At 34.5% G+C, this 26512-nt stretch overlaps 1 protein-coding gene across 1 annotated transcript; it reads left to right on the top strand.

The window, feature by feature from the left end:
* The first annotated feature begins 17943 nt into the window (after window positions 1–17943).
* LOC137813710 (calcium-binding protein CML38) lies at window positions 17944–18533 on the top strand. Its single transcript, XM_068616098.2, has one exon. It carries the CDS (start codon window positions 18037–18039, stop codon window positions 18457–18459), a length of 423 nt encoding a protein of 140 aa, XP_068472199.1. The 5' UTR covers window positions 17944–18036; the 3' UTR covers window positions 18460–18533.
* Window positions 18534–26512: the final 7979 nt, after the last annotated feature.

Below are 26512 nucleotides of genomic sequence, written 5' to 3'. Positions count from 1 at the left end.
AAAATTTAAATAATTATGTCTGAGTAAAAAAAATAGAAAACAAATAAAACAAAATATTGTAAATAAAGTACTTTATACAACTAAATTACTATGTATATCAAGTTCAAAAGAAAAATATGTATAGAGGGTTCATCCAAAATTTTGAGTTTTGTTAAACTATATTATTTATTTATTTATTGCATAATTTTCCAAATAGTCGGTGAGTGGTAATGTGCATCAAATTAAATGAAGTAATATATATTTTAAAAAATCTAGTAATTGAAAGGTGAATCTACAAATTATATTTTAATGTAAAGAAAATAATGTGATTAAGCTCATGAAACAATAATGTTTACTTGTCATTGAAAATCTCTTAAAATTTTATTATTATCGTCCTACTTATCTAATTTGAGCTCAAATAATTTTCAATAGTTATACTTTCTTAAGAATTTGAACATAGAGGGACTTTCATAATTGCCAAATATGTATATTTTGATTCAAACATTGGAAATTATTGAGGTACTTCTCATTCTTTTAAGTTGTACTGAAGTAATTTAAATTTAAAATTATGGGAGTAATGTTTTAAAGTTAATTTTAAGGGTTTTACTTATGTCAAGACATTCGCCTAAGAAAAGCATTGAAGGAATTTAAGCAAGAGGTAGAAAAACTCTTAAGATAATGCTTAAGTGAGGATTTTGCTTACTAAGAATTTTATTTGCTTAAGCAAGCTACATGGCTGCTTTCGTGGGCCAAAATAGATGATACGAGAAGAATTCTCTCCTAAAATATAATTGAGTGCATTTGAGAACACTGATAGCACTTCACTAATATTCACTAATATAGGTTAGATTTTTTTAATCTTAATTGTAACCAACATAAATATATATAAAATATAAACATTTTATATTGATAAAGGATTCTCATAATAAACCCAACTTAAAATGTTAGATTGAACAAAAATATCATAAAATGTGTAAAATTATTGTAATACACAACTTTCTATAATTCTTCTAGTACAAATTCTCATAGAAAGTGTAATTTTCTATAATTGTTATAACAATTGGTTCTATAAAAGAAAAGTTGAATAAAGTTTGAGAATCTTTTTCACAAAGCTAGACTAGACCGTCTAGTGAGATCAAATCAAGAAAACACTGAATTTTTATATTACTCTAATCTCTTATACTACGTCCAATTCTTTCTTAAGCTTGTTTTCTTAGAGGTTTCACTAATCAAACAAAGACTACAATCCAAGTACACAAATCACTCATTGTCCACACGAGTACACAAAATACTCCTGGTTAAACCTTATTAATCTCCTCCTAAGATTAAGAACTCTAAAACAAAAAACACTTTCACAAAGAGTATAATTTAGGGTTTTTAACCATGATGGGGTTATTTATTTTGCTTTTTACCAAAATGGGGTATGTTTAAAAAAATTACAAATTTAGGCAAGTCGTGCCAATTCGGAACGACTTTATATGCACAAATCGTTCCAATTTGACACGACTCTGCCATGTCATACTGAAGTCGTGCCAACTTGGCACGACTTCTGACCTATCATACTGAAGTCGTGCCTTCTGCCACGTCATATTTTTTATTTTTTTTTAATTTTATTGTTTATATATTGGGTAGTAAGTTATGTAATGTTAAAAAATAATTTGATACATAATTTTCTAAGAGTGTTAGTTTTAAGGAACAAAAAATTGGATAATCGTGTATGGATCATGGCCGGCGCCATTAAATATCAAAATATCAAAAAAAAATTGCATACATGAGACATTAAATATCAAAATATACTTTTTGGCTAGTGGGAAACCATGTCCGGCGGCAATGTCCTCAGGAGTTAATGGCTCAAAGTTTGAATAAGTTGATTATCCAAACATGATCCATACACGATTATCCAATTTTTTGTTTCTTAAAACTAACACTCTTAGAAAATTATGTATCAAATTAATTTTTAACATTACATAACTTACTACCTAATATATAAACAATAATAAAAAAAAAGACGCGGTAGAAGTCGTGTCAAGTTGACACGACTTCAGTATGACATGGCGGAAATTGTGCCAAGTTGGCACGACTTCAATATGACATGACAGAGTCGTGTCTAGTTGAGACTATTTGTGCATATGAAGTTGTGTCGAATTGGCACGACTTTCCTAAATTTGTAATTTTTTTAAACGGACCCCATTTTGGTAAAAAACAAAAAAAAATAATCCCATCATGGTCAAAAACCCTATAATTTAATTTCACTAGGGAAAGCTTCATAGTGTGAAGGATTTACAAAGTTTACTCGCAATCCACAAAGAACACTTGTGATCACTATAAGTCTTAGAAATAATGTTTTTCATTGATGTGTTCTTCAATTTCAACTTGATCTCTTTATAACTTGTAGAATCTTATTGTTGTAGCTCTATATTAGATAGCATTCGATTATGCAAAAACTGTGTGTAGAGCTTCAAGTTGTATCTTCATCTTTATGACTATAGATGCTTGATAAGGATAAAACTAATATGATCTTCAAAGCATTCTCGCTTATATTTCTGCCTTAGAAAAAATTTCAAAAAATTAACAGATTACAAAATTAAAGCACAGTTAAGCATAATCATTTGTCCCCTTATTGAATTATGTGTGTTTTCCTTTTTTAGTATTAATAAGATTGTTGCTCATAACAAGATATTTAATTCAAAGATATTATAGTTGTTTGTGAAAATCGTTTCATAATATAAGTTTATCTAGAAAATATTTTAATGTTACGACTCATATAAACTTAGTTTGAATTATCAAAGCATGTATTAATATAAGGTCATCCAACTGGTTCATAAGATTGTCTATCGTTATGCCATCTATAAATTTTGTACTAGCTACAAACATTGTATATACTTTTAAACCTTAAAGTGCATAAAACACATGTTAGAATATTCATATTTATATATGTGTTTAAAGAAATAAGACATTTGAAGTGTTTGTTATCATTAAAATTCATAACACATCATGGTCTATCAGACCTTTTAAGATCTCAGCAATCTCCCTCTTTTTTATGATGACAAAAACTATAAGTACATAAAGGATATTAGACACATGGGCTATTGTTCTTTTGCAGGTATCCTTTCTTCATTAATTTGTCTCATCCTCTCTCCCACTTGAGTTTGGAACTCTTTTGTCTCTTAAGGGTTGTTTTACAAGTTTATCTATTTAGCAAAAATGATCCTACAATGAGGTCAATATGGTGTCGAATTCCTCTTAGACGTGTTAGTCCTCTAGGTACCCCATTTGAAAGCACATCCTTAAACTCTTGCAAAAGATAGTTGTGGAAAATAGGAAAAATTGTTAGAATGGATGACTTTAAACTAGAGGAGGGGTGAATTGTTTAAAGAGGATTTTCGTAAACTTTTTAAAACAAGAATGAATTTATCTCAGGAAATAATTGATTCGAAATTCAGTTTACCAAAAATAGCAAACAAAAACAGCAGAACCAGAAAAACAATCGGTTGTTTCACATAAACAATCGGTTGTTTATACCAGCAAACAACAAACAAAACTGAATTTAAAGAGTTAAGGATAAAGAGATTGCACACAGATGTTTATACTGGTTCACTCCAAATCCAGAGCTACATCCAGTCTTCTCAGAAACCCTGAGGAAATCCACTAAGCAATCATAACTTGATCACTTACACAACAACCAAGAGAATGACCTTGAACACCTCAAGACACACACTCTTCTTGGCCAACACACCAACACCAAGATTGCTGATCTTGATCCCCTCAAGAACACACAGCCAATCTCAGCAAACACAGAAATGAAACTTGTTTCACAGAGTACAAGGATTACACTTGTTATAGAAGATAATCTGAAATCAATACAAGCAGAATCCTATTCCACAAACTTTGATCAATCACAAACTTTTAGCAATCTCAGCTCTTTGAAAAACTCAAAAACTCTTTTTAAAATCAGATTCAGATTCTTACTCTATATCGTTTTTCTGAATTTATTCAAAGATATAGTTTGTTATCAAATCTTAACAAACTCTTAAATTGCATTAAAAGATTGGTCAAAGCATTTAATGACTGGAGCGTAAGCAGTTAAAAACATTTAAAGCTCAGTCAAAGATAAAACAATTTTTCTGTTATGGTCCCAAAACAAACAATCGGTTGTTTCTTCTAATCAATCGATTGTTTTGGTTCTTAACAGTTCAACCATTTTAAAAACAGTTTTCAATTTTTTTTTCTCAAAACATGTAAGTATAAACAATCGGTTGTTTTAACTTAGTTTGAAAACATTTTACTTTCACAAAGATTGAGATGCTTATGCTTTAGATTTGATCAAGGGGTGGATTACAATACTCAAAGTTCCCCAGAACTATACTAAACCAGCACAACAACACCAAGCACAGCCAAGGCTTCGACATCCTTCAAAGGGTTTGGATTCTTCAAAGCTTGAACACCACTTGGTTCAACAATCTCCCCCTATTTGATGAAGACAAATCCCTGATGCTTGTGTTGTACCTGATTGAATCTGAAGCAGTTCCTACAAGATACAGTTTTGAACAGAGCATAGAACTTCTGATATTTGGTTAGCACAGATAAACAGTAATAAACTTCAGAGCTAAATATCAGAAAATATTACTCATCCAAACTGTTTTAACAACTAAAAGCATAAACTTAAAAACAACATATATCTCCCCCTATTTGTCTTCACAAATAGACAAAGAGAAGAGATAAAACAAGATATTGTTTTGATTACATCAGAATTAAAGCAGCAACAGCAGAAAGAAAAGATTTAAAAACCAGATATAAGCACATAAAAAAATCGATTGTTTCGATACACCAATCGGTTGTTTTTCCTTCATTCTTCATCATCAGCAAACTGAATATCAAAGATTTGGTTCTGGACAACTTCAATATGTTCATCTAGAGTCATGAATCGTGCATCCATGTTGTCAAACCTGGTGTCAATCCTCTGGAAATTACTAACACAGAGATCATGAAGGCTCCTTTGATTTTCAGCGAAGCTATCAAGCCTATTCACCACGAGTCTTTCAAAATGAGACATGGTTTGCATCCTTTCTTCTTGATTTCCAGCACCAGCACTAGGTCCAGCATCTTGATAATCTTCAGGTAAATCTTCATGTTGAACATCCATATCAGCAGGTTCATCTTGTTCAAGATCAGCAGCACCACTAGAAGAGGCACCAAGGTCACCATCTTTGCTTATCCATTTTCCACCTACTTTGGTAAAACCCATTTTGTTGAGTGATCCATTGTTCAACTCTTGAGTTGACTTGACCAACTCAGATGTTTCATCTTCAAGGTTCACTTCAAAATAGAGTAGAAATTTAGATATTAAAACAGCATATGGATAATGATAGTCACTTAACCTCATAGTTTTTTGCATGTGCTCTTTGATGATGTGAATCCAATTGATTCTGATTTTCTTCATGATGCAGAAGATATATACCAGATCTTCTTCAGTAAGAACAGAATGATTACTCCCCCTTGGAGTTAGAATCCAAGTCACAATGAGAGCAAGCAATCTCTCATCAAGCTTTAGACCTCCAACCGAGCATGTTCTTACTTGAGCATGTTGATTCTTCAAGCAACTCTTGTAGTATTGGATTTTGTTAAAATCCTCCACTACTCCAAGGTTTCCCTTGTTGATTCTAAGACCAGAGAACTTGAGACCAACAACAGCAGTCCATACTTCATGAGTTATCTCCATTTCTACACCTTTCACATGAGAAACTAGATTGTTTCCCTCAAACTTTAGGTTTGTGTAGAACACCCTCACCAAATCTGGATATATGTTTCCCTTCATCTCAAGGAACTTTCTGAGAGATTGATCCTTGAGCAGCCTTCTCACATAATCAAGCTTTTGACTTTTCAGCCAATCAAAGCATACAACCTTGGGGTTGTTTATCTTTTTGATACTTGTTTCATACCTATATCTCTCAATAAGATCATTGTCTCCAGAAAAACCAGCCTTCTAGCCTTCCTCCAGACCTTACAGCCCTGGATTTGACTCTTTTTGAGGTGGGAGGAGTTGATTCCTTGATGGCAGAGAAGAAAACAGAGAAGAGCTCTCTTCACAGATTTTTGCAAGAGATGTTGCAATTGGTTGTTCTTGTGGAAGAGATCAGCTGCACTAGTTTTTATAACAAAAAATCAATTAGCATTCAATTTTATTTAGTGGGTACCAGATTTTTTAGAGAGAGAGGACTTGACTCTGGTCTGCACAGTAAACGTCAGAAAAAGCTGAAAATCACATGGTCTTCACATGTGATCTTTGACTAGTCATTAAGGATCTTGAATTCCCAAGATTTTTGGAATATTTTTCTTTATGACAGTTGTAACTCCTCTCTGAACGTGATCAGCTTTCAACACAGATTCTTTGACCAAGATTCTCTCTTTGAATTGATCTGCAATGGATATAAATTCAAAATAGCAATTAAAACAATTTCTTCATAGTGCTGTCAGACCCAAAACAATCGGTTGTTTTTCTGCAGCAGTTAAAACTGTTTTTGAATTTTAACCATGAGCAGAAAGAGTTCAAAGCAGATGATACTAAGCGTATTAAAAATATTTTTAACCATGAGAGAGGACTTTTACAACACAAATTAAGAACAAATAAAGGAAAGTCTTATCCTTATGTTAAATCTTCCATGAGCCATGTACTTTATGATCAAGAAGCCTCTTTTCACTGTTGAGGCCTTTTGCATAACATTGATTCAGCTTCAATGACTGCCTTTTTCTTCAAGAACTTGATCAGATGACTCAGTCCCTCCTTTTTCTTTAGTTTTCTTGCATAAAAAGATTTCAAGCAACAAGATTTGGTCCCCTTACAAATTTGGGTCCTTTTGGCTTTTCTTTGCAGTTAGAAACTTCACATCCCTTAGGAATCCACTTCATAAAACCTCTTGCAGCTAAATATTTTCTTATTTTGTAGAACCTAACAGAGTGGCCTTTCTTCATGCAGTAAAAGCATGTAACAACCGGTTGTTTCGTCTTAACAATCAGTTGTTTTTCTGGCTTTCTTGAAAAACTTTTTGAAAACTTATCTTGTTTGTTTTGTGGATTAAAGCCTAAACTAGCCCTTCCAAAAACACAGTTTTGAGATGCCAAGACATTCTCAAAGTTAGATTTTCCTTTCAAAAGCTTATCCACAGTACTTACAAGATAGTGCACTTTCTTTTCAAGGTTTTCACAATTTTCACAAATAAGAGTATCACACTTGCAAGAAGAGTTTTTGAAATGTATTTCTAATTTTTCAAAATCACTTTTTGCTTTTTCCAGATCTTCTTCAAGTGATTTAACTCTCTTTTCAAGCCAACTGTTAAGATCTTTCAATCGGTTGTTTGAAAGAACCAATCTATTAGCTTCATCATGTGTTTCTTGAAAAGCTTCAAGTAATTCACTGTAATTTTGTTCATTTAAGGAAGCACATGAACTTACCTCACTTGAGCTGCAAGATTCATCATCATTTTCAGCAACCAAGCAGATGTTTGCTTTCTCATCTTCACTTGATGAAGAACTTGATGATGATATCTCATTTTCATCCCAAGCTATGTAGGCCCTTTTTGTCTTGCCTTTCTTTTCCTTATAATTGGGTTTTTTCTCCTTGGTTTTGTTTGGACAATCTGCCTTTATATGACCATGCTCACCACAACCAAAATAAGTATAGTTATTGGAATTAAAATCATTGGATTTCTTGTTTCCATACCTATCTTTGTTGTTGTCTTTGTTGCGGTTTCTCTTTAGGAATTTGCTGAACTTTCTTGACAGCAAGCTAAGGTTTTCCTCATCACTGGAATCGTGTTTCCCTTTGTGCTTGGATACTTTTAAGGCTATGCTCCTTGTGTGCTTATCTTCACTCTCTTGAACATTGAGTCTTTTCATCTCTAACTCATGTTCCCTAAGCTTTCCAAACAAAGAAGCAACACTTAATGATGTTAGATCTTTAGATTCGGAAATAGCAGTTACCTTTGGTTGCCATGCTCTATCAAGACATTTCAAGATCTTGATATTCAGCTCTTCTTTATCAAAGGTCTTGTCAAGGCTCATAAGGTGATTGATGATGTGCGTGAATCTTTTTTGCACCTAAGCAATTGTTTCTCCTTTAAGCATTCTAAACATCTCATACTCTTGGATTAGAGCATGCTTTCTAGCTCTCTTCACCTCATTTGTTCCTTCATGAGTGACTTCCAAGGTGTCCCACATTTCTTTTGATGATTTGCATTGCGAGACCCTGAAAAACTCATCATAATTTAAAGCAGAGGTTATAATATTTTTGGCAATGCAATCGAATTTGGCCTTTTTGCTTTCTACATCAGTCCATTGAGACCATGGTTTCTCAATGATAGATCCATCTTTTTCAAACTTTGGGACAAAAGGACAATTTTCAATTGCATCCCAAATTCCTTTGTCAAGTGATTCCATAAATATTTTCATTCTTACTTTCCAAAATTGGTAGTTCAAACCACAAAATAGAGGTGGTCTGTTAATTGAAGCACCTTCCCCAAAAGGTAGTCTATCAGCCATTAAAAAAGTTTTTTTATTTATTTTTAGGATCAACTTGAATAACTTTCAAGAACCAAGCTCTTGATGCCAATTGTTAGAATGGATGGCTTTAAACTAGATGGGAGTGAATTGTTTAAAGATGATTTTCGTAAACTTTTAAAACAAGAATGAATTTATCTCAAGAAACAATTAATTCGAAATTAAGTTTACCAAAAACAACAAACAAAAACAGCAGAACCAGAAAAACAATCGGTTGTTTATACCAGCAAACAACAAACAAAACTGAAATTAAAGAGTTAAGGATAGAGAGATTGCACACAGATGTTTATACTGGTTCACTCCAAATCCAGAGCTACATCCAGTCTTCTCAGAAACCCTGAGGAAATCCACTAAGCAATCACAACTTGATCACAAACAACAACCAAGAGAATGACCTTGAACACCTCAAGACACACACTCTTCTTGGCCAACACACCAACACCAAGATTGCTGATCTTGATCCCCTCAAGAACACACAGCCAATCTCAGTAAACACAGAAACGAAACTTGTTTCACAGAGTACAAGGATTACACTTGCTACAAAAGATAATTTGAAATCAATACAAGCAAAATCCTATTCCACAAACTTTGATCAATCACAAACTTTTAGCAATCTCAGCTCTTTGAAAAACTCAAAAACTCTTTTTAAAATCAGATTCAGATTCTTACTCTATATCGTTTTTTTGAATTTATTCAAAGATATAGTTTGTTATCAAATCTTAACAAACTCTTAAATTGCATTAAAAGATTGGTCAAAGCATTTAATGACTGGAGCGTAAGTAGTTAAAAACATTTAAATCTCAGTCAAAGATAAAACAGTTTTTCTGTTATGGTCCCAAAACAAACAATCGGTTGTTTCTTCGAATCAATCGATTGTTTTGGTTCTTAACAGTTCAACCATTTTAAAAACAGTTTTCAATCTTTTTCTCAAAACATCTAAGTATAAACAATCGGTTGTTTCGACAAAACAATCGGTTGTTTTAACTTAGTTTGAAAACATTTTACTTTCACAAAGATTGAGATGCTTATGCTTTAGATTTGATCAAGGGGTGCATTACAATACTCAAACTACCCCAGAACTATACTAAACCAGCACAGCAACACCAAGCACAACCAAGGCTTCAACATCCTTCAAAGGGTTTGGATTCTTCAATGCTTGAACACCACTTGGTTCAACAAAAAAAAAAAAAAGAAATGGTTGATTTTTGTTTTTAATTTCTCTTTAAAAAATTGCGGAGATATTGTTAGACGATGAATACTCAGATGATGATTTTGCGTTAAAAGAGATCAATTAATGGATTTTGTGTCTGATGGAGTGCAACAAACATAGTTTTATAGCTTCACTGATTTACTTGTTGAAAGCATTTTAGATATGTATTCTCACAAGTACTCTCCTTCCAAGTTAGTGCACATAAGATAAAAGGCAATGTAACAAGGTAAGGAGGAAAAAGAATACATAAGGTACTTTTATATTGGTTCATATGACCACGCAGACTACATCTAGTTCTCAATCAACAAACTAAGTTCCAAAAAGATGATTAATGCTACAAAGTACAATATGACTATTTTTTATGCTCATAATCACTCCTAGATCCCCTTTGAGTATTGTTTGGACTCATAGCCACTCCTGACTAACCATTTGAGTGTTCTTTCAACTCTTAGCCACTACTGGTTGACCCTATTCAAGCATTCTTTCAAATAATTCACTTTTATCTCAACCAAGTGTTCTTTGCACAAGACACTCTTTGGCTTAACAAAGTATTCTTTTCCAACAATCACTCCTAGCTAAACCAAGTATAATTTCCACAAGCTACTTTTAGGTAGGATAAAAAGAATATTCGATGGTGATTCACAAATCACATAATTGTTCACTAGAGATATTTTATCATCTATTGATGTATACATGATCTATGCTCTCTCCTCTAGTTTGCTAAGTGAACATGGATAATATTTTCTATGAAGCTTTATATGGGTGATGAGCATAATTTCATTCACACTTTAAAGCTTTAATCATAGAATCTTGGATTGTAATCATGAATAACTCCATTGTTTTAATTGAGATTCATCTATATGGGTTTATTTTGGCCATAAATGTTACTTCTATTAATCTTGTGTTTTAATCGCAGTAGACAATATAATATTTCTCAGAGAAAACGATCTGACTAGGCGATCTGATAGAACTGCGAGTGGGCCGACTCACACGAAAGTCCAAGTTGCTTCTTTGAATCAAAACAAGAAACAAAATCTAAGATAAAGAATTAGAGAATTAAATCTGCAAATATCTCAGAAAAATAATTAGAAGAAAATCTTCTATAGGGATATTCTATTGAATTTTTGAAATTGAAAATTCTCTATCAAACGCACCAAAAATAGAGCAAATATCCTTAGAAGATATTGTTCAAGAAAATCTTCTTCAAATATCTCTTGCGGAAACGCTGAGTTTAATTATAATGAATGTGTAAATCTAAAGAAATTTTGGAAACAAAATATTTTGAAGAAAAGTGAGAACAAGATCTGGAACTTATCAAAAAAGAAAATATTTGCTTAATAATTTGAAATAGAGAAATGAAACATTTGATATCTGTAAAATAATGTCTCGAGGCAGATTTTGAATTCATTGTTGTGCAAAAAATGAAGATTATAAAAGAGACTTAAAGACGATGAATAGGGGTGGCATTTTTGGGCATCATGTTTTATAGTCGCACAACACACTATAACCTCAGTTTTACCTTTTTGTATATTTCTTGTTTTTTCCTCTGCATGGAAGACTAAAATCATTTGGGTTGATTCCCTTGTGATTTACCATTGAATTATGAGGTTCTATTCAATAAAGTTTTGTTCTTCAATTTTCTGTAGTTGATTATGCTTTACTTTTTATCATTTTGAAATCGAGTGGAATTGTTTTTGAACACTTGTTGAGAATTTAGTTATTTTCTTTAATTATATTTCTTGGTTAGTTCGCTTAGTTTGAGAGGTTGAAGATAAACATATCATGAGTATACACTTGGAACTAGTGAGATACTACTAAATACATCAATAGACACGTGTTTGGCTGATAAGATTCTAGTGAATTTGATGGATGTTTGCTTGATTAAGTTTGACATCTGTGTGAGAATTAAAGGATGATAATCTTAGAAAAACCAATGAGGAATTTGTGGTGAAATAAACTTGGGATTCAACTCGTGTTCTCTACTATTTTTAATCATCTTTTATATTTCCTATTGAACAATCACAAATCCTCTTTACTTTATTGTTATTGCTAATTTTTATTGCAAGCAGATAGGTTCTTAACATCGTTTCACTGAATTCGTTATTGGATTTGTTGGGAGATGACTTAGGTCATCTGACCACAATTATACTATCATCTCTTTGCATTAGACGGTTTATTACTTTGTTAGATGATCTACAATGGGATCATTTTAATTTGACTACTAAACGACAACTTTCAATCAACGTAGAAAATTGAGCAGAGTTCCAACATTATAAAAGGTGTTCTCTCTCTTTCTTCTTCTTCTTGAAAGACTTTATATAGATTTCGAAGAAAGTAACCGTTGTATAACCGTTTTTGGCAATTTGAGAAGCTTTAGCTCTTATAAATATATTTCTTGCGTATAATGAGCTTGATGCATTAAATGCACTCTATGCAACATTAAATGTTCTTTTCTTCCTTTACATAACATCCAATAGTTGGATGCACTTATCTCTTCTTTGGTAAGCTTTCCTTTAGTTGATTTTATCTAAAGTGCAAAGTCATACGAAGCAGATAGTCTTTCCACAGTTGACAATGCTAACATCAAGGAGTTGTTGAAGAAAAACACTTTTAGGTCTTCATCCAAGAGATCATTTTATGTGACTTGTGTTTGTAAATGAATCTCTTTGGTAGATGGAAGTAACAAATATTATATGCGACATAAAATTTGCAAATATATACGTTTTTATGTAGTATGATGTTAGCTTAAATCTATGTTTGATCATGTTCATGCTTTATCAGACATAAGTTAAGACTGTACAATATTGGATTGTCTGTCAAACAAAACATTTGTGTCTTACATGATCTGTTGTTAACTTAAATTATCGTGTTACAAACAAAACATGTCATTTTTAGCACTTCACCAAAATATAGGGTGTTAGACTTTTGATCTAACAATAATCAATATTAGAATTAATTTGATTAGAATGGTTAACATTCAAACTGCATTTTGTGAAAAAGATGCAGTTAGGGTTTGAGAATTATCTTCTAGGAGATAAGGGTTTGAGAATTATCTTCTTGTTATTGTGAAAAAAATGTGATTTTGTTAGTGAACCATCATGGATGGCTTTGGTGTCAAACTGTCATGAACTCCCTAAAAGATTGTGAGTTGCTTCCATTGGAACCACACCACACAAGACTTTGTCATTATATTATTTTATGGATAGGTTCACATTTACTAAGCCATTGAGGTTTGTATGGCCATCGGTGGGGATTTGTCTCCAAATTGAGTTTGGCAAATAGTCTTGAGTTAACTACATTGGTTCAACTTCCACCATCAACTATGAGTGAACATATTTGCCCTTGAATGGAACATCAAAATATGGAAAATATTTTCTCCTTGTGTTTGATCCAAATCTTCCATTTTACTTCATAAGCCTTTTAATCACCAAAAATTCACCCTCCAATGCATCCAACTTCTATTGGATAAGAAGTCTACCTCTTCCTCTTCATTTTATTCTTCACTTGAAGGTTCATTGTCTATTTCTCCATTTTTTAACACAACCATTTTCATCTGAAATTTTGAACCATAATGTCCACTTCTTGATGGATTTCCTTGTAGGAGACACGTGCTTCAATTGCTGGAATTGATGGAATTAGGAGAAATAATGAAGAAGATGAAGTATTTTAGAGAAAAAAGTGGAGGAGAGGTGTTTCTTGAAAGAGGCTCGACAACCTACGAAAGAATCTAGGAAGGAGCCCAAATTTAAAAGGCTATATCCTAGGGAGAACTTCAAGAACAAATGGGGAAATTTTTTAGCATAATAGCTTTGTTGGATTAAGTGCTTACCACTAGGTAAAAAATTATAGTTAATAGTCATGACACAACTCTTTCTACTTAAGAGTGTAGGAGCCCAAGTGTCACTATTCGATTGTGACTTGACCTACATGACCTACACCCTATGAGATAATTAATGTACCCTACAACAATCTCCCCTTTAACAATTGTCCCACTAAGAATCAAACTCTTTGATTGTAACTTAGCCCACCTGGCCTACACGCTACGAGATAATTGGAAACCTCTACAAAAATCTTCCCCTAACAACTGCCCAATTGGGAATCAAACTTGTGACCTTAGCTTTGATACCAATTATTAGATCGAGAGCTTACCACTAAGACAAAAGCTATAGTTGATAGTCATGGCTTAACTCTTTCTACTTAAGAGTTAGCAACCTAAGCGCCACAATTCAAATGTGACTTGGCCCACCTAGCCTACGCGTCATAGGACAATTGATGCACCCTACAAAAAACCACGTGTTCCAAAGTTAAAATTACGAAAGGTAAATACCTCCCTTTATAGGAGGGAATGTTTGACCCTTTGAGAAAAAAATGATGGAGAATTCAAATTTATGAATCCCTCATATGATCCTAAAAGAGTAGCAGAATGAGTGGGTCAAGCGACACTTATCCAGTCATGCTTTCAACACTTGCACACATGTGCAAAATGTGGAAAGTATGTGTGCCCTCCCTAACATAATTGGCCTAGGGTTTCTTTTGGGCTTGAATGAGCCCAATTGAAACCCTAGCAAGACTCCTCTAATCTTAATCTACCACAAGACCCAAATACAAGATCAAATATCCTAAACTACTTGGCCAAATTACAAGCCTTTTATTCCTTATGTGTACATTTTATTACACACTTAACATGTTGATAATAGCTTGGGCGTACTAAGGTTAATGGAGGATTATAACTCTAAACCCTAAACCCTAAATCAGAAACCCTAAATCCTAAATCCTAAATCATAAACCCTAAACCCTAAACTACTACCTTAAACAAAAAAAATTGCATAAAAACCAAACTTTTGTATATTTCTTGTTATGAAAATCTGGTAATCCCAAAAGGTGTAACCTTCTGAAGCCCTTGCAGAGAAGATAAAAGAGGATGAACGTGTAGAAATATATGGGATTGGTTCTTAACCTCTAGCCTCCTTCGGATGCCTCCGGAAATGGTTTCCTGCCTTGAAAGAGCCACCCTAGAACGTGCTCTCACCTGATATAAATCTCCTCCGAACAGGTTCCACCTTCTTCTCCGCAACAACATTGATTGCGGGAAGAGGTTCTGCTCACGAAGTGGGGGTGCTATTTTTTCCTTCTATAAATATGCGTTTTCTCCTTTGCTCCAAGCATAAACATAACTCACTCACTATCTTTTCCTCTTCTCACCTTTTATTTTTCTTTCTCTATCGTTTTCCAAGAAGTTCTTGTTGTATCTTGAAGGACTTGCGTGATAAACCGCGAATAAGTCTTTACGGACCATGATCATCCATACCTTAAAAAACACAATATTGTTCGTGTTTTTAAAATTTATTTACTACATTGCCATCACACCACACCTTTTCTTTTATATATATATATATATATATATATATATATATATCCCCCTTTTTCTATTTTTTTAATTGAACAATCTAATATGAATAATACCGCATGAACCATACCGCGTAAACAGTGCAGATAATATCAACTACTTGAACCTTGATTTGAATACCGTATGATAGATTCTAGGAGAATGAAAACTAAAAAGAATTGGGAATTTATTGGATACAAATTGTAATCAATTAACAATTAGAAATTGGAAATAACATAAAACAAAGAAGTCTAGATAATGAAAGTGCCACAAAGAAAGTTTTATAAGTATAAAGATGATCGACACAATAATTTATAAATTCTTTATAAGATTACAAGATACAAGAATCCTAACAAAGATATTCTCAATGTTATTTTAGCAAAATAATTACCTCTTACTCTGAATTCCAAAAATAACTATATACAAATTTAATTATAAATCTTACATCCTTTTTGTAAATAATAAAACAAAAAATACAATTATTAAATTTTTAACAAAACTTAATTTATCATAATAATTAAGTTAACACATTCTAACTAGTTTTAGGTTCCAATTTTAATTTTAAGCAAAATATTAATAACTTTCGACCACTACAAGAAAAAAAGGTTTTAATAGAGGTTATTTAGTGGAGGTTAATATAACCTTAGGAATTGATTTAATTAATGGAGGTTTTTTCTAAAACCTCAACAAAATAACGGAGGTTTTTTAACCTTAGCTAAATTCCAAAGGTTTATTCTAAAACCTCAGTAAAATAACAGAGGTTTTTTTAACCTTTATTAATTTCCAAAGGTTTATTTTAAAACCTCCGCAAAATAATGAAGGTTTTCTTAACCTTCGTTAATTTTCAAAGGTTTATTTTAAAACCTCCACAAAATAACGAAGGTTTTTTTAACCTTTGTTAATTTACAAAGGTTTATTTTAAAACCTCCATAAAATAACAAAGATTTTTTTAACCTTCGTTAATTTCCAAAGGTTTATTTTAAAACCTTCGTTAAATTCTAAATATTTATTCTAAAATCTCATCAAAATAATAGAGTTTTTTAATTTTTTTTAAGTGTCAAAAATTTATTGTAAAACATCAATAAAATATATTTTCTCAATTCTTAATAAATAGATATAATTAAATTTTTTAGTGAGTTTAGCCTAAACTGGTATACATATTTAAATATGCTTTGAACTTAGGTCTTAGAGGTTGATTCATTAATTGAAGTTAGAAGGCACTTCATTAATTGAAATTATTATTCAATTCTTAAAGATTGTTTTTATGAATTTCAATAAGTAAAAATAAGTTGTGTGTGAAGTGACATTAACTTATCACATATATACATCATCATAATTTATTTTTTGGTTACATTTGCAGTATCAAATTTTGAAGAATCATACACTGGAAACTATTCATTATATATTAATAATAATATTAATAATAATATTAATAATAATATTAATAATAATATTAATAATAATATTAATAATAATATTAATAATAATATTAATAATAATATTAATAATAATATTAATAATAATATTAATAATAATATTAATAATAATATTAATAATAATATTAATAATAATATTAATAATAATATTAATAATAATATTAATAATAATATTAATAATAATATTAATAATAATATTAATAATAATATTAATAATAATATTAATAATAATATTAATAATAATATTAATAATAATATTAATAATAATATTAATAATAATATTAATAATAATATTAATAATAATATTAATAATAATATTAATAATAATAAGTAAAATAAAATTGATAATATGACCAAAGAACTTCTCTGGTCTAGTGGTTAACCCTTCCTTGGTTATTGGAAGGACTTGGGTTCAAATCTTGGTTGATGTGCTTTATTTGCAATATTAATTGTGGGTGCTTGGTTCTTATTTTACGGAGGTTGTGAAACCTATGGTATTTAATGGAGCTTATGAAAGCCTTTTCCTGGTTTTTAAAAAAACCTGGGCCAGGGATGGTTTGTCGTGCCTCCTAGCTAAGTTTGTTCTAAATCAACAATTCTAACACTTTCGAAACAATTATTTAATCTATTATACTCTAAACACTTCATCCTACCATATATGAAACAATGAAACGCAACTTTTTCTTAAATCTTGTTTCCATTTTTATCTAAATTGCATCATTTTCTAAGAAATGTAATATCGTCTTTCTTTTTCATGAATAGTTCAAATCGCATTAAATTCCTGGAGCCTGGAAAGTTCCACTAAAGTGGGAGAACTTAGACCTCAACCCGGATACGAAAAATATAAATATTTTTCTTCCACTAATTTTCGCGTTTTTCTTTTCTCGTCAAAATAGCACTAAGATTGATTATTAATTAATACTGTTAAAAATGACTACAATAATCAATCAAATGCGAATTTTTTTTCTCCTACCACGCACATCTCTAGCCAGAAATAAATTGTATAAAAATTGAAAGAAAAATACTTTTTAATAAATAAAAATAAACGTATATATAGATAAAATAAGTTAAAGTTAATTTTTTGAAACATAAATATAATTTTACATGATGTAAGTTGTAAGTAAATTGATTTTTATTTTGTGAGACCGAAGCTTCCTATAGAGTGGGGTATGTGTGGTGGAGCAATCTTAGGCGGCTCCCAATGTCTGACGCTACGAGAAAATATTGTGTTGGGAATATGTACATATTTAAATCGCCCACAATCTTCCAACGTTGTTTGGTCGCACAAGTTACATAACGTGGTCAATTCACGCCACGCGGCATTAGGCACTATAATATAACCTCTCTCATTTCATCATTCTTAAGCAACTTCGTTTTAATTCGTTGCATGCTTCTTTTCTTGGTTCACAATCTTATGACATCTATTTTGGTTGCTACGTTACATGTTATTGCACCTATATACATAATTCTAAATGGACAAGCTAAGGCAATATGAACGTGTATTCAAGCAGTTTGACGAGAATGGTGACGGCAAGATATCGGCGTGGGAGCTGCAACAATGCGTGGAGGCCATGGGTGAGGAGTTGTCTGCTGCGGATGCGGCGGCGACTGTGACTGCGATGGACGCTGACGGGGATGGGATGGTGGGGTTTGATGATTTTGTGAGGTTTGTGGAGGGAGGGAAAGAGGAAGAGAAAGAGAATGACCTAAAAGAGGCTTTTAAGATGTATGAGATGGAAGAGAGTGGTTGCATCACACCCAGAAGTCTTAAAATGATGCTTAGTAGGTTGGGTGAATCTACGAGTATAGATGAGTGTGAAGTTATGATAGCTAGATTTGATCTTGATGGAGATGGGGTGCTCACTTTCGATGAATTTAAGGTCATGATGTTGTAACCTGTATGCTTGTTACACTATATTCTTTTATTTACTATAGCTATTGATTGCTTTATTATTTTAAACATTCTTCATTTATGTGTTATTTTAAATATCTACGATGATTAGAAGAAGTTACTTTTGATATGTAGGATTAAACACAACGCGAATTTGTGTCATTATGATTATATCCTATCGTTTTTTTGAATTACAATAGCTTGTATCATTTTCTATCATGCAAAATACGGATACTAAACAACGCATTATATTATTCGTAAAGTACATATTATTACTATAAAAAATGTCTTGTGATTTTTACAAATCCTTATACAATAATTTTAGAGTCGTAGTCTATGCGAACATCGTCTATGGTTTTGAATTTTAAACGATGATCAACAACTGTAGTCTATTTATACTATTTCTTAAACCATCACCTATAGTGTACATGAAATACAAAAACAAAAAGAGGTTCAAACAAGGGTATAAACGATGATTCTAGTCAAAACCATCACCCCTTAGTTTGACCCTTTTGAGTTTCCATAAAGCCTCCAAAGATTACGGTTATAGCCAAAATTGTAATCTATGAACCACTATAGCCACTATAGAGTCACGTTTCCTTTTATCTGCATATCATTTGAGATTCTTAGCATCATTTGGGTTCGCAAACAAAATGCTTAATTCTTCGAATGATCAAAAGATGCCACACAACCTTCATTAGAGGGGTCCATCCTTTGTCATCTCTTCAATATTATCTTCATCTTTTTGTTTCAAGTTGTAACGTGATAACCCACACCTCAGACAATTTTTCAACAATTAAAACTCCTTCTTGTATATGTAATCATGAGGATATTCATGTGTCCTTTTATACTCCATACCCATCGGAAAAAGAATCTTTTTGGCCTCATAATTATGATTAGGTAAAGTATTTTCCTCTAGAAGCATTTCCTTCAACAACAGAAGTAATTCTATGAAGCTTTTATCAGTTCATCCATTTATTGTCTTCAAATTCATAAATCTTAACATTGTCGACAACCATGTGAAGTTAGTTGATCCAGATACAATTGAGTGTCTAAATTGCTTGACATCCTTCCATATCCATGCACTTCTTCAAAAGATTCAGCTCCAACATCACGAATCATGTTCTCTAATCGATCATCAATCCACTGCATCATTCATGGTAGACTCAACATATTCTTGGGATAAAAACACATTTGGTTAATGTAATAATTGACCATGTCATATCCAAGTTGTTAAGATCCTAGAAACACATTACGTTGCACAAATTGTATCCAAGGTGGTCCTTGATAAATTTTACTTCATCGCCACTACTCGCATTACGTTGCCCAAATTGTATAAATTCTTCTAGTCCTCTTTCGTACTCAACACTTATGCAGATTGAATTAATCCAATAATGATCCATATATGTTTTGTAATGGTGATTGAAGTGTTGACTAATGCATGTCTTATCCAATTCGAGAAGATTCACTTTTCTTATAATTCAATAGTACACACACTTTAATGAACATTCTATATATTTCATGAAATTTCGACAACATTTCACATTGGTTTTGAGGTAGAACAATATGAAAGTGGTGACACAAAATCTGCACAATCAAATATACACCCGAAGAACAACACAAAATGCAATTAACCAAAATTATGTAAAATATGACATATAAATTACAAGTTATGTACTACTAAACTAATAAAAAGTGATTGTTCTTCCCAAACTGTCCACCTAGACAATTCAAGACTTAATACAACTACTGTTGTTTTTTCCGATTGACTTTCTCGCCGATTGACTCTGATGATAAGCTCTAGCTCTGTCTATCTCTTCACGAACCCATCCTATCTCTTGCTGCTCTAGAACGCAGCTCCGTTGAAACAGAGGGGATCCTACCTATTGATTGCACTTCGATGATCAAGTCAGTATAGGGCTTATAAGAGTTTAAGAAGTAGTAAGTTTCAGTCTTAGAAACAACGTACCTTTACCTGGGGTCTCAAGCCCCTTTTATAGTTTACCTCTTGTAACAACTTTCCATCACGAGAATCTAATCTCAACTGAAAGCATACTCAACAGGAAAATATTTTGTTCAGGGGCACACTCTCTTGGTACTGCAACAGAACGAAATCTTTCCTCTAGGGAGTGCATAAATAAAAATAGAATAACCACCAGGGCACCAACTCATGTACCAACATCAGGGGTCCATTCTGCTTTCGTAGGAACCCTCTCCATGGGGCTACGCTACTTTTCATTATACATGCAACCTTACCTCTACGTGCCCTAAAACACATGTGCTTAGGTTTTAAAAGAAAAACACTTACTTGGCCTATACCTCATACGCACTGAGCGCACCCTAGGTCCACAATTACCCTTCTCTAGTCGCTTAGGTCTTACGTGCGAAGGATTACCTTAATTATACAAAAAAATGGACTTACTCATACAATTGGGGTCCAATTACATGGCCTGCTATTCTGGCCTAAGAGCCGAGCTGACTTGCCTGCGCCATGCACCGAGATCTGACCACCAAGAACTGAACTCTGAGCGTTCTGGTCGAGTACACAAGCCCCCCAGGCTCGAACTGAGCTTGCTTCAGCAAAGAGACTACTCACGTGCACTGGTGGCTTACGTGTCAGTCTCACAATGGGTAGAGTGGCACAATGCACGAAGCATTTCTGAGGTGACATTTCACCATACTTAACTTGGAGCGTACACGTGGCCTCTTCATCAACGGTGGAAAGGCACTGTCACTTTCTTTTCCCTCATTTGCTTAAGTTATCGTTCGAAAACCCTTGCCTCTTATTGTTTCATTTCTTTTACTCTCATAAAGTTTTCGCGCCTCTCTCAAACTCCTTGCACCTCCTCCCCAACTTGGGAAACCTCCTCGCCTTCAATCGCTTCGTCAACCAAGGTATTTTCTTTTACCCGAACCATTACCCTGTTGCTCGTATGATAGCCTGTTTGGAATATCTATTGCGATCATACTGTCTGAACTGATTCTGCTTGATTTGATCTTTTCTGCTTGTGCTCGTCTTGTTTTTGCTTTGAATCTGAAATACAACTTTGAGTGTGGTTTTCTTGCCTGAATGTGTGCCTGAATGTGTGTATGAATTTGCTTGTTGTTTGCATTTCTAGATACTCTGTATGATGGATTACCACGCTATGTACCCTTGGGCACCAGAGAACCTCTTAGAAGAAGTCTCGATATACACTTCTCACGAACAAATAGTGACTTATGTGAAAAGCGAACGCCCAAAAAAGTGTATTTTTGGTAGGGAGCATGATAGAGCCCTTAGGTGATTTCCATGTAGAGAGGACAAGCCAGTTTATTGTGATGAGTCCTCAGACCCTTATGGTCTATTTTGTTATTTTTATGCCACTGTATTTAAAAGGTTCTCCTTTGCTTACCCTTGTTTAACTTTCAAAAAGAGCTTATCACCGAAATCAATGTCGCCCCAGCCTAGCTACATCCAAATAGTTGGCATTCGTTCGGGGTTTCTCCATTCTTTTTGCACAGTTTGACTTTTTGCTATCTATGGAAGTTTTCTTGTATTTCTTTGAGGCCAAGCGTTTAGGCCGCCAGCTATGGGTTTCATTCAACGAAGTGGCTGGGAGGGCATTGTTATCACTTTTCCAGCAATCTTATAAAGGTTTCAAGGGTAAATTTCTGAAGATACACTGCAACAAGAGGGACCCAACTCTTCTAGATGGGTTTCTCTTATACTGGACCAAGAAACCAACCTTCCAAGGTGCTCGGTGCCTGGACAGCATGCCACAGCGGGACCAGGAAGTGTGCTATTTCTTTTCCAGCCTAAAGGTGGGTTTTGATATGGCCACCCTTATAAGCCTAGAGTTCTCCCCAGGGGGACTAAAAACGTACATTGCTATCTTTCGTTCTCTTGCTCTTATTGATGCTTACTTGATTGTTGTTGCTGAATTTTTTCCATGTCTTTGTTACTGACAACATGATGGCCCTGATCAACAAGAAGGATTTGGCAGAAAGGGCTAAGAAGATGAGAGCAGCCGCTTAGGCGCCGTCAGCTCAGGATCTCAATCTCAAGGTCGTTGTCAACGTAGCCCCAACCCCTACTGATGACACCTACTCCGGGTGGTTTTCAAAACGGAGGCGAAAGACCACAACTGAACCTTTTGAGCTATCTGTCTCAGACGAACGTTCTCCCTCTCAGCAGGCTCCTCCACCAAGCCCATATCGGCCTCGTGACATGGTAGTGGTGCGGGAAGGCGAAGGCACAAGTGTCCAGGAAGAGGGGTTGTGGGACCCTTGCTTGGACGCTCCTTCCTTCCTCGAGAAGGTCCTTCTTCCCAACAAAGCCAAGGAAAACCTGATTGACATAAAGGAGGATCGCTTGGTGGAGGAGGCCGTGAGGCAGCTGGGGCAAGCACTTGCTACGAGTTGCTTAGCCATTTCCAAACTGAGAGGGTGGAAGGGGTCAGCTGAGAATAAGTCCCTCGAGGTCATTGAGCTCCTTCAGCAAGTTGGAGACCTCTAGCAAAAGACGACGAAGCTTCAGGAGGAACTCAAACAATCACAACTTGAAGTTAAGGCTCTCCTGACTAAAAAGTCCAAGGAGGCCTTAGACTTATGTGATAAGAATGCGATGCTTCTGGCTGAGGTGGATAAGCTTAAGAAGGAACTGGCTTGAAAGGATGAAGAGCTGGTTAAGGAAAGAGAAGCCCTCACCAACGATGCTACCAACTCATACTTGGCGGGCTTTGAAGACGTTGTCGCCTAGGCCTCAAGAATCTATCCTGGGATGGACTTTTCCCAACTTGGCCCAGGCAAGACAATGGTGGATGGGCAACTCGTAGAAGAGTAGTGTCCCTTATGTAACCTGTCTTAATGTTTTTAAGGACACATATGTATTATGCTAGCATTTTGTTTTGCTTATTTAACTCTTTTAGGAAAACTTCGACTAGTATGTTAACAATGCATATCTCATTACTTGTCTTGATGAAACTCGACTATTATAGACCTACCACCTAACAATAATGTAACCAACTGCAAAAATAACAATAAACGCAATGCACCAACTTAGTATGGGAAATCACAATGCTCTGGTACAACTAACCTGTGGATGACTCATACCTCCCGACCGCAAAGGACGTTTTAGCTCATTTGAGTGTTAACTGATCACTTGAGCAAGGATTAGGTCTCTCGATCTTGTTGAACAGGACCTGCATGCTTAGAAGAGCCACCCGCTTTCTGAGCACAATCTTCCCCAGCATTAAGGATGACTTGAGTATCTGACTTGGGTGTTAATCTCCACATCAAGTCTACTCTTTATTGATTTTCTTTTTCTTAGAGTATCTGACTTGGGTGTCGGCTTACACACCTGGTCAACTCTTAAACAATTACCTTCGCAGTGTGTTACTACTCCACTGAGTTAATCTCATTTTTCATCTATAGAGCGCCCGATCTTGGGTGGTTTCACCAACGCCGAGGTGGGTCGTATTACCTGCCCATAGATGAACAATTTTTCCGCAGAACGCCTACTCAAACATCTTGAGGTCGTTTTATCTATCATTAGCCAAACAATCTTAGTTACAGCTAAACGTGGTTCAGGGCACCCGAACTCAGAATCTTACTAAGATAGAGTCGTCCCCTCTGAATCATCGTGAACTTTAGAACACCTAGACTTCGAATCTTACCAAGAAAAGGTCGTCCTATCTAAAAACAATCTGCACAGAACGCTTGCTCGGGTATTCCACCAAGACAGGTCGCTTTACCTGACCTCAAACAATCACAACTTCAGAGCGTCTGGACTCGGGATCTTACCAAGTCAACTCTTTCACTTAGAGTATCTGATTTGGGTGTTGGCTTACGCACCAAGTCAACTCTTCGATGCTGAGGAAGGTCGACTTACCTGCCATCAGCCGCCAAACAGTCTCAAGCCAATTCTGGGTGCTTGGACTCAGAATCTTACTGAGAAGAGGTTGCCCCATCTGAATTATACAGGCTTCGAGACGCCTAAACTTGGAATCTTACCAAGGAAATAATTTCTTTCACCTTAGAGTATCTGACTTGGGTGTTGGCTTACACACCGAGCCAACTCTTTCCAATGGCTTAATAAGAAGGGTTGATGGAGATCAAGCTCAAGAGGACATGGAGGCCAATCAACAAGGTCAAGAAGAGGTAGAGGCTCAAATGGAGGACGCCCATGGAGGTCAAAGCCCACCTCAAAGGCTTACAAGAAGCATGTTCAAAGCTTTAGGAGCTAGGGAACGTTTATTTACTCTTTTTGTAATTTCTTTGGTTGAAGGTGCTTAGAGGGAAACATTAGAAACCTCTATTGTTAAAGCATCTTTTAGTCTTTAGTTAAAGTCTTAGGAAGGGGGGTGCGTTAGTAGATAGGTGTAGGAGTAAATAAGGAGGTGCCAAAGTGAAGGAAGAGGTCACACCTTCCTCATGCTTGGTTTAGGCGCCGGTTCTAGTAGCTTTTAGGAGGGAATTTTGAATTCTTTTAGTTTGATTTTCAGCACCTCTAGGCTATAAATATAGGTGCTGCCCTTGTACATTTCAGATTTGAATTTTAATTAGAGAAACTATACTCAAATTTTGAGAGAGCATTGGAGAGCTTTGTGCCTTCTTCTCTAGTTTTATCTTGATGGTTCCATGGTTACCTCAAGTGGCGGCTTGCACACTCATCTAGGAGTCTCCATCCTTCTAGTGGCGTGATCATCCAACCATACATCCATCTTCATGAGCTTTCTCCTCTCCTTCCTTCCTTCTCTTTTGTTATTCATGTTTGAAGCTTGTGTTCTTGTGTTTTGGTTCGGCTATTTTCTTTTTCCAGTAGCTGTTCTTCTTCTTCTTTGTTTTTGGTTCGGTGCCCTTTAATTTCCCGCACTTCTATTCAGTTTTCTTGTCTTTTAATTCATTTTGTTCGGTTCATTGTTGTTCCTATTCAATTCTATTCGGTGCTTTTGCTCTTTCTCTCTTTTTGTTGGTTCAATTTGACAATATGTGGAACTTCCATATAAGTTTGGATTTGGTGCTAGTTTTGGTGAGTTCTTGACTTAGAACATTGATCCAATTCTAAGAAAAAGTGCCTAACTATTGTCCAACTCAAGTTGATTCCTAAGAATGTCAAGAATCATTCTCTTCTTTGCTATTGGAATCACATCATGGGTGAAATCATGGTTAATAAACATGTCCTCATAACTTTTGCTATTGGAAAGTATAAAGATGAGGTTTTATGTGATGTTGTGTCAATGAAAGCAACACATATTCTATTGGGAAGGCCTTGGCATTATGATAGACAAGTTCTACATGATGGCCTCACCAACAAAATGACTTTTAGCTTCCAAGGGCACAAGGTTATCTTAAAACCCCCCTCTCCCAAAGAGGTTCATGAGGACCAATTAAAAAATGAAAACAAAAAAAGAAAATGAAAAAGAGAAAGAAAGAAAAGATAAACAGAGTCACAAAATATCATCTTCCACAACTAAATCAATCTTGTTGACTCGTGCCATGCTACCAACTGCACTTCCAAGGTGTCCTTCTTCTTTGTCTTTTTCATTACCAAAGGTTTCTACCTACTCACCATCTTTGTTAAAGAATTTTAGAAATGATTTTCAAACACCAACTAAAGGTTTCATCTTCTAAGAGGATTTTTTTCAAAAAAATTGTCATTCCCAAACATTCTTTCCAAATATGGTTTGTATTTAGAACCCCATCTTTTGTACTCCCCAAGCTTCAAGAACATAAGTCAAGTTCACATCCCACTCCTTGCACTATCTTATATGTGAGCAAACCGACTATGTTATCTGCAGGAGTTCTAAATTCGAGGTCGAATTCTCTCGAACTTGGGGGGCATGATACAAACCAAGTAGCTATGAACATGAACAAGGAAACAGAAGACAAAGCACATGGTGAGCAGTCATCTCAACAAACAATTCAAGACCCCACCTAGGATCTCATGGACCCAACCAGAGGAGATGGGCATAAACCAGAGCACCAATTGTTCTTTCTTTTGGTCTTCTTAAAAGATAGAATATGTTGTAAATAATTTGGGCTCACTTTAGGGGTCCAAATAGAAAAGATAGGCTAGA

Source organism: Phaseolus vulgaris, chromosome 1 (genome assembly GCF_051622355.1).
Source record: "Phaseolus vulgaris cultivar YP4 chromosome 1, ASM5162235v1, whole genome shotgun sequence".
Taxonomy (NCBI): Eukaryota; Viridiplantae; Streptophyta; class Magnoliopsida; order Fabales; family Fabaceae; genus Phaseolus; species Phaseolus vulgaris.
This window is presented reverse-complemented; position numbering and strand designations above follow the sequence as displayed.

Coding starts and splice junctions, on each gene's coding strand:
- LOC137813710 (XM_068616098.2), top strand. CDS start 18,037: ATGGACAAGCTAAGGCAATATGAACGTGTATTCAAGCAGTTTGACGAG.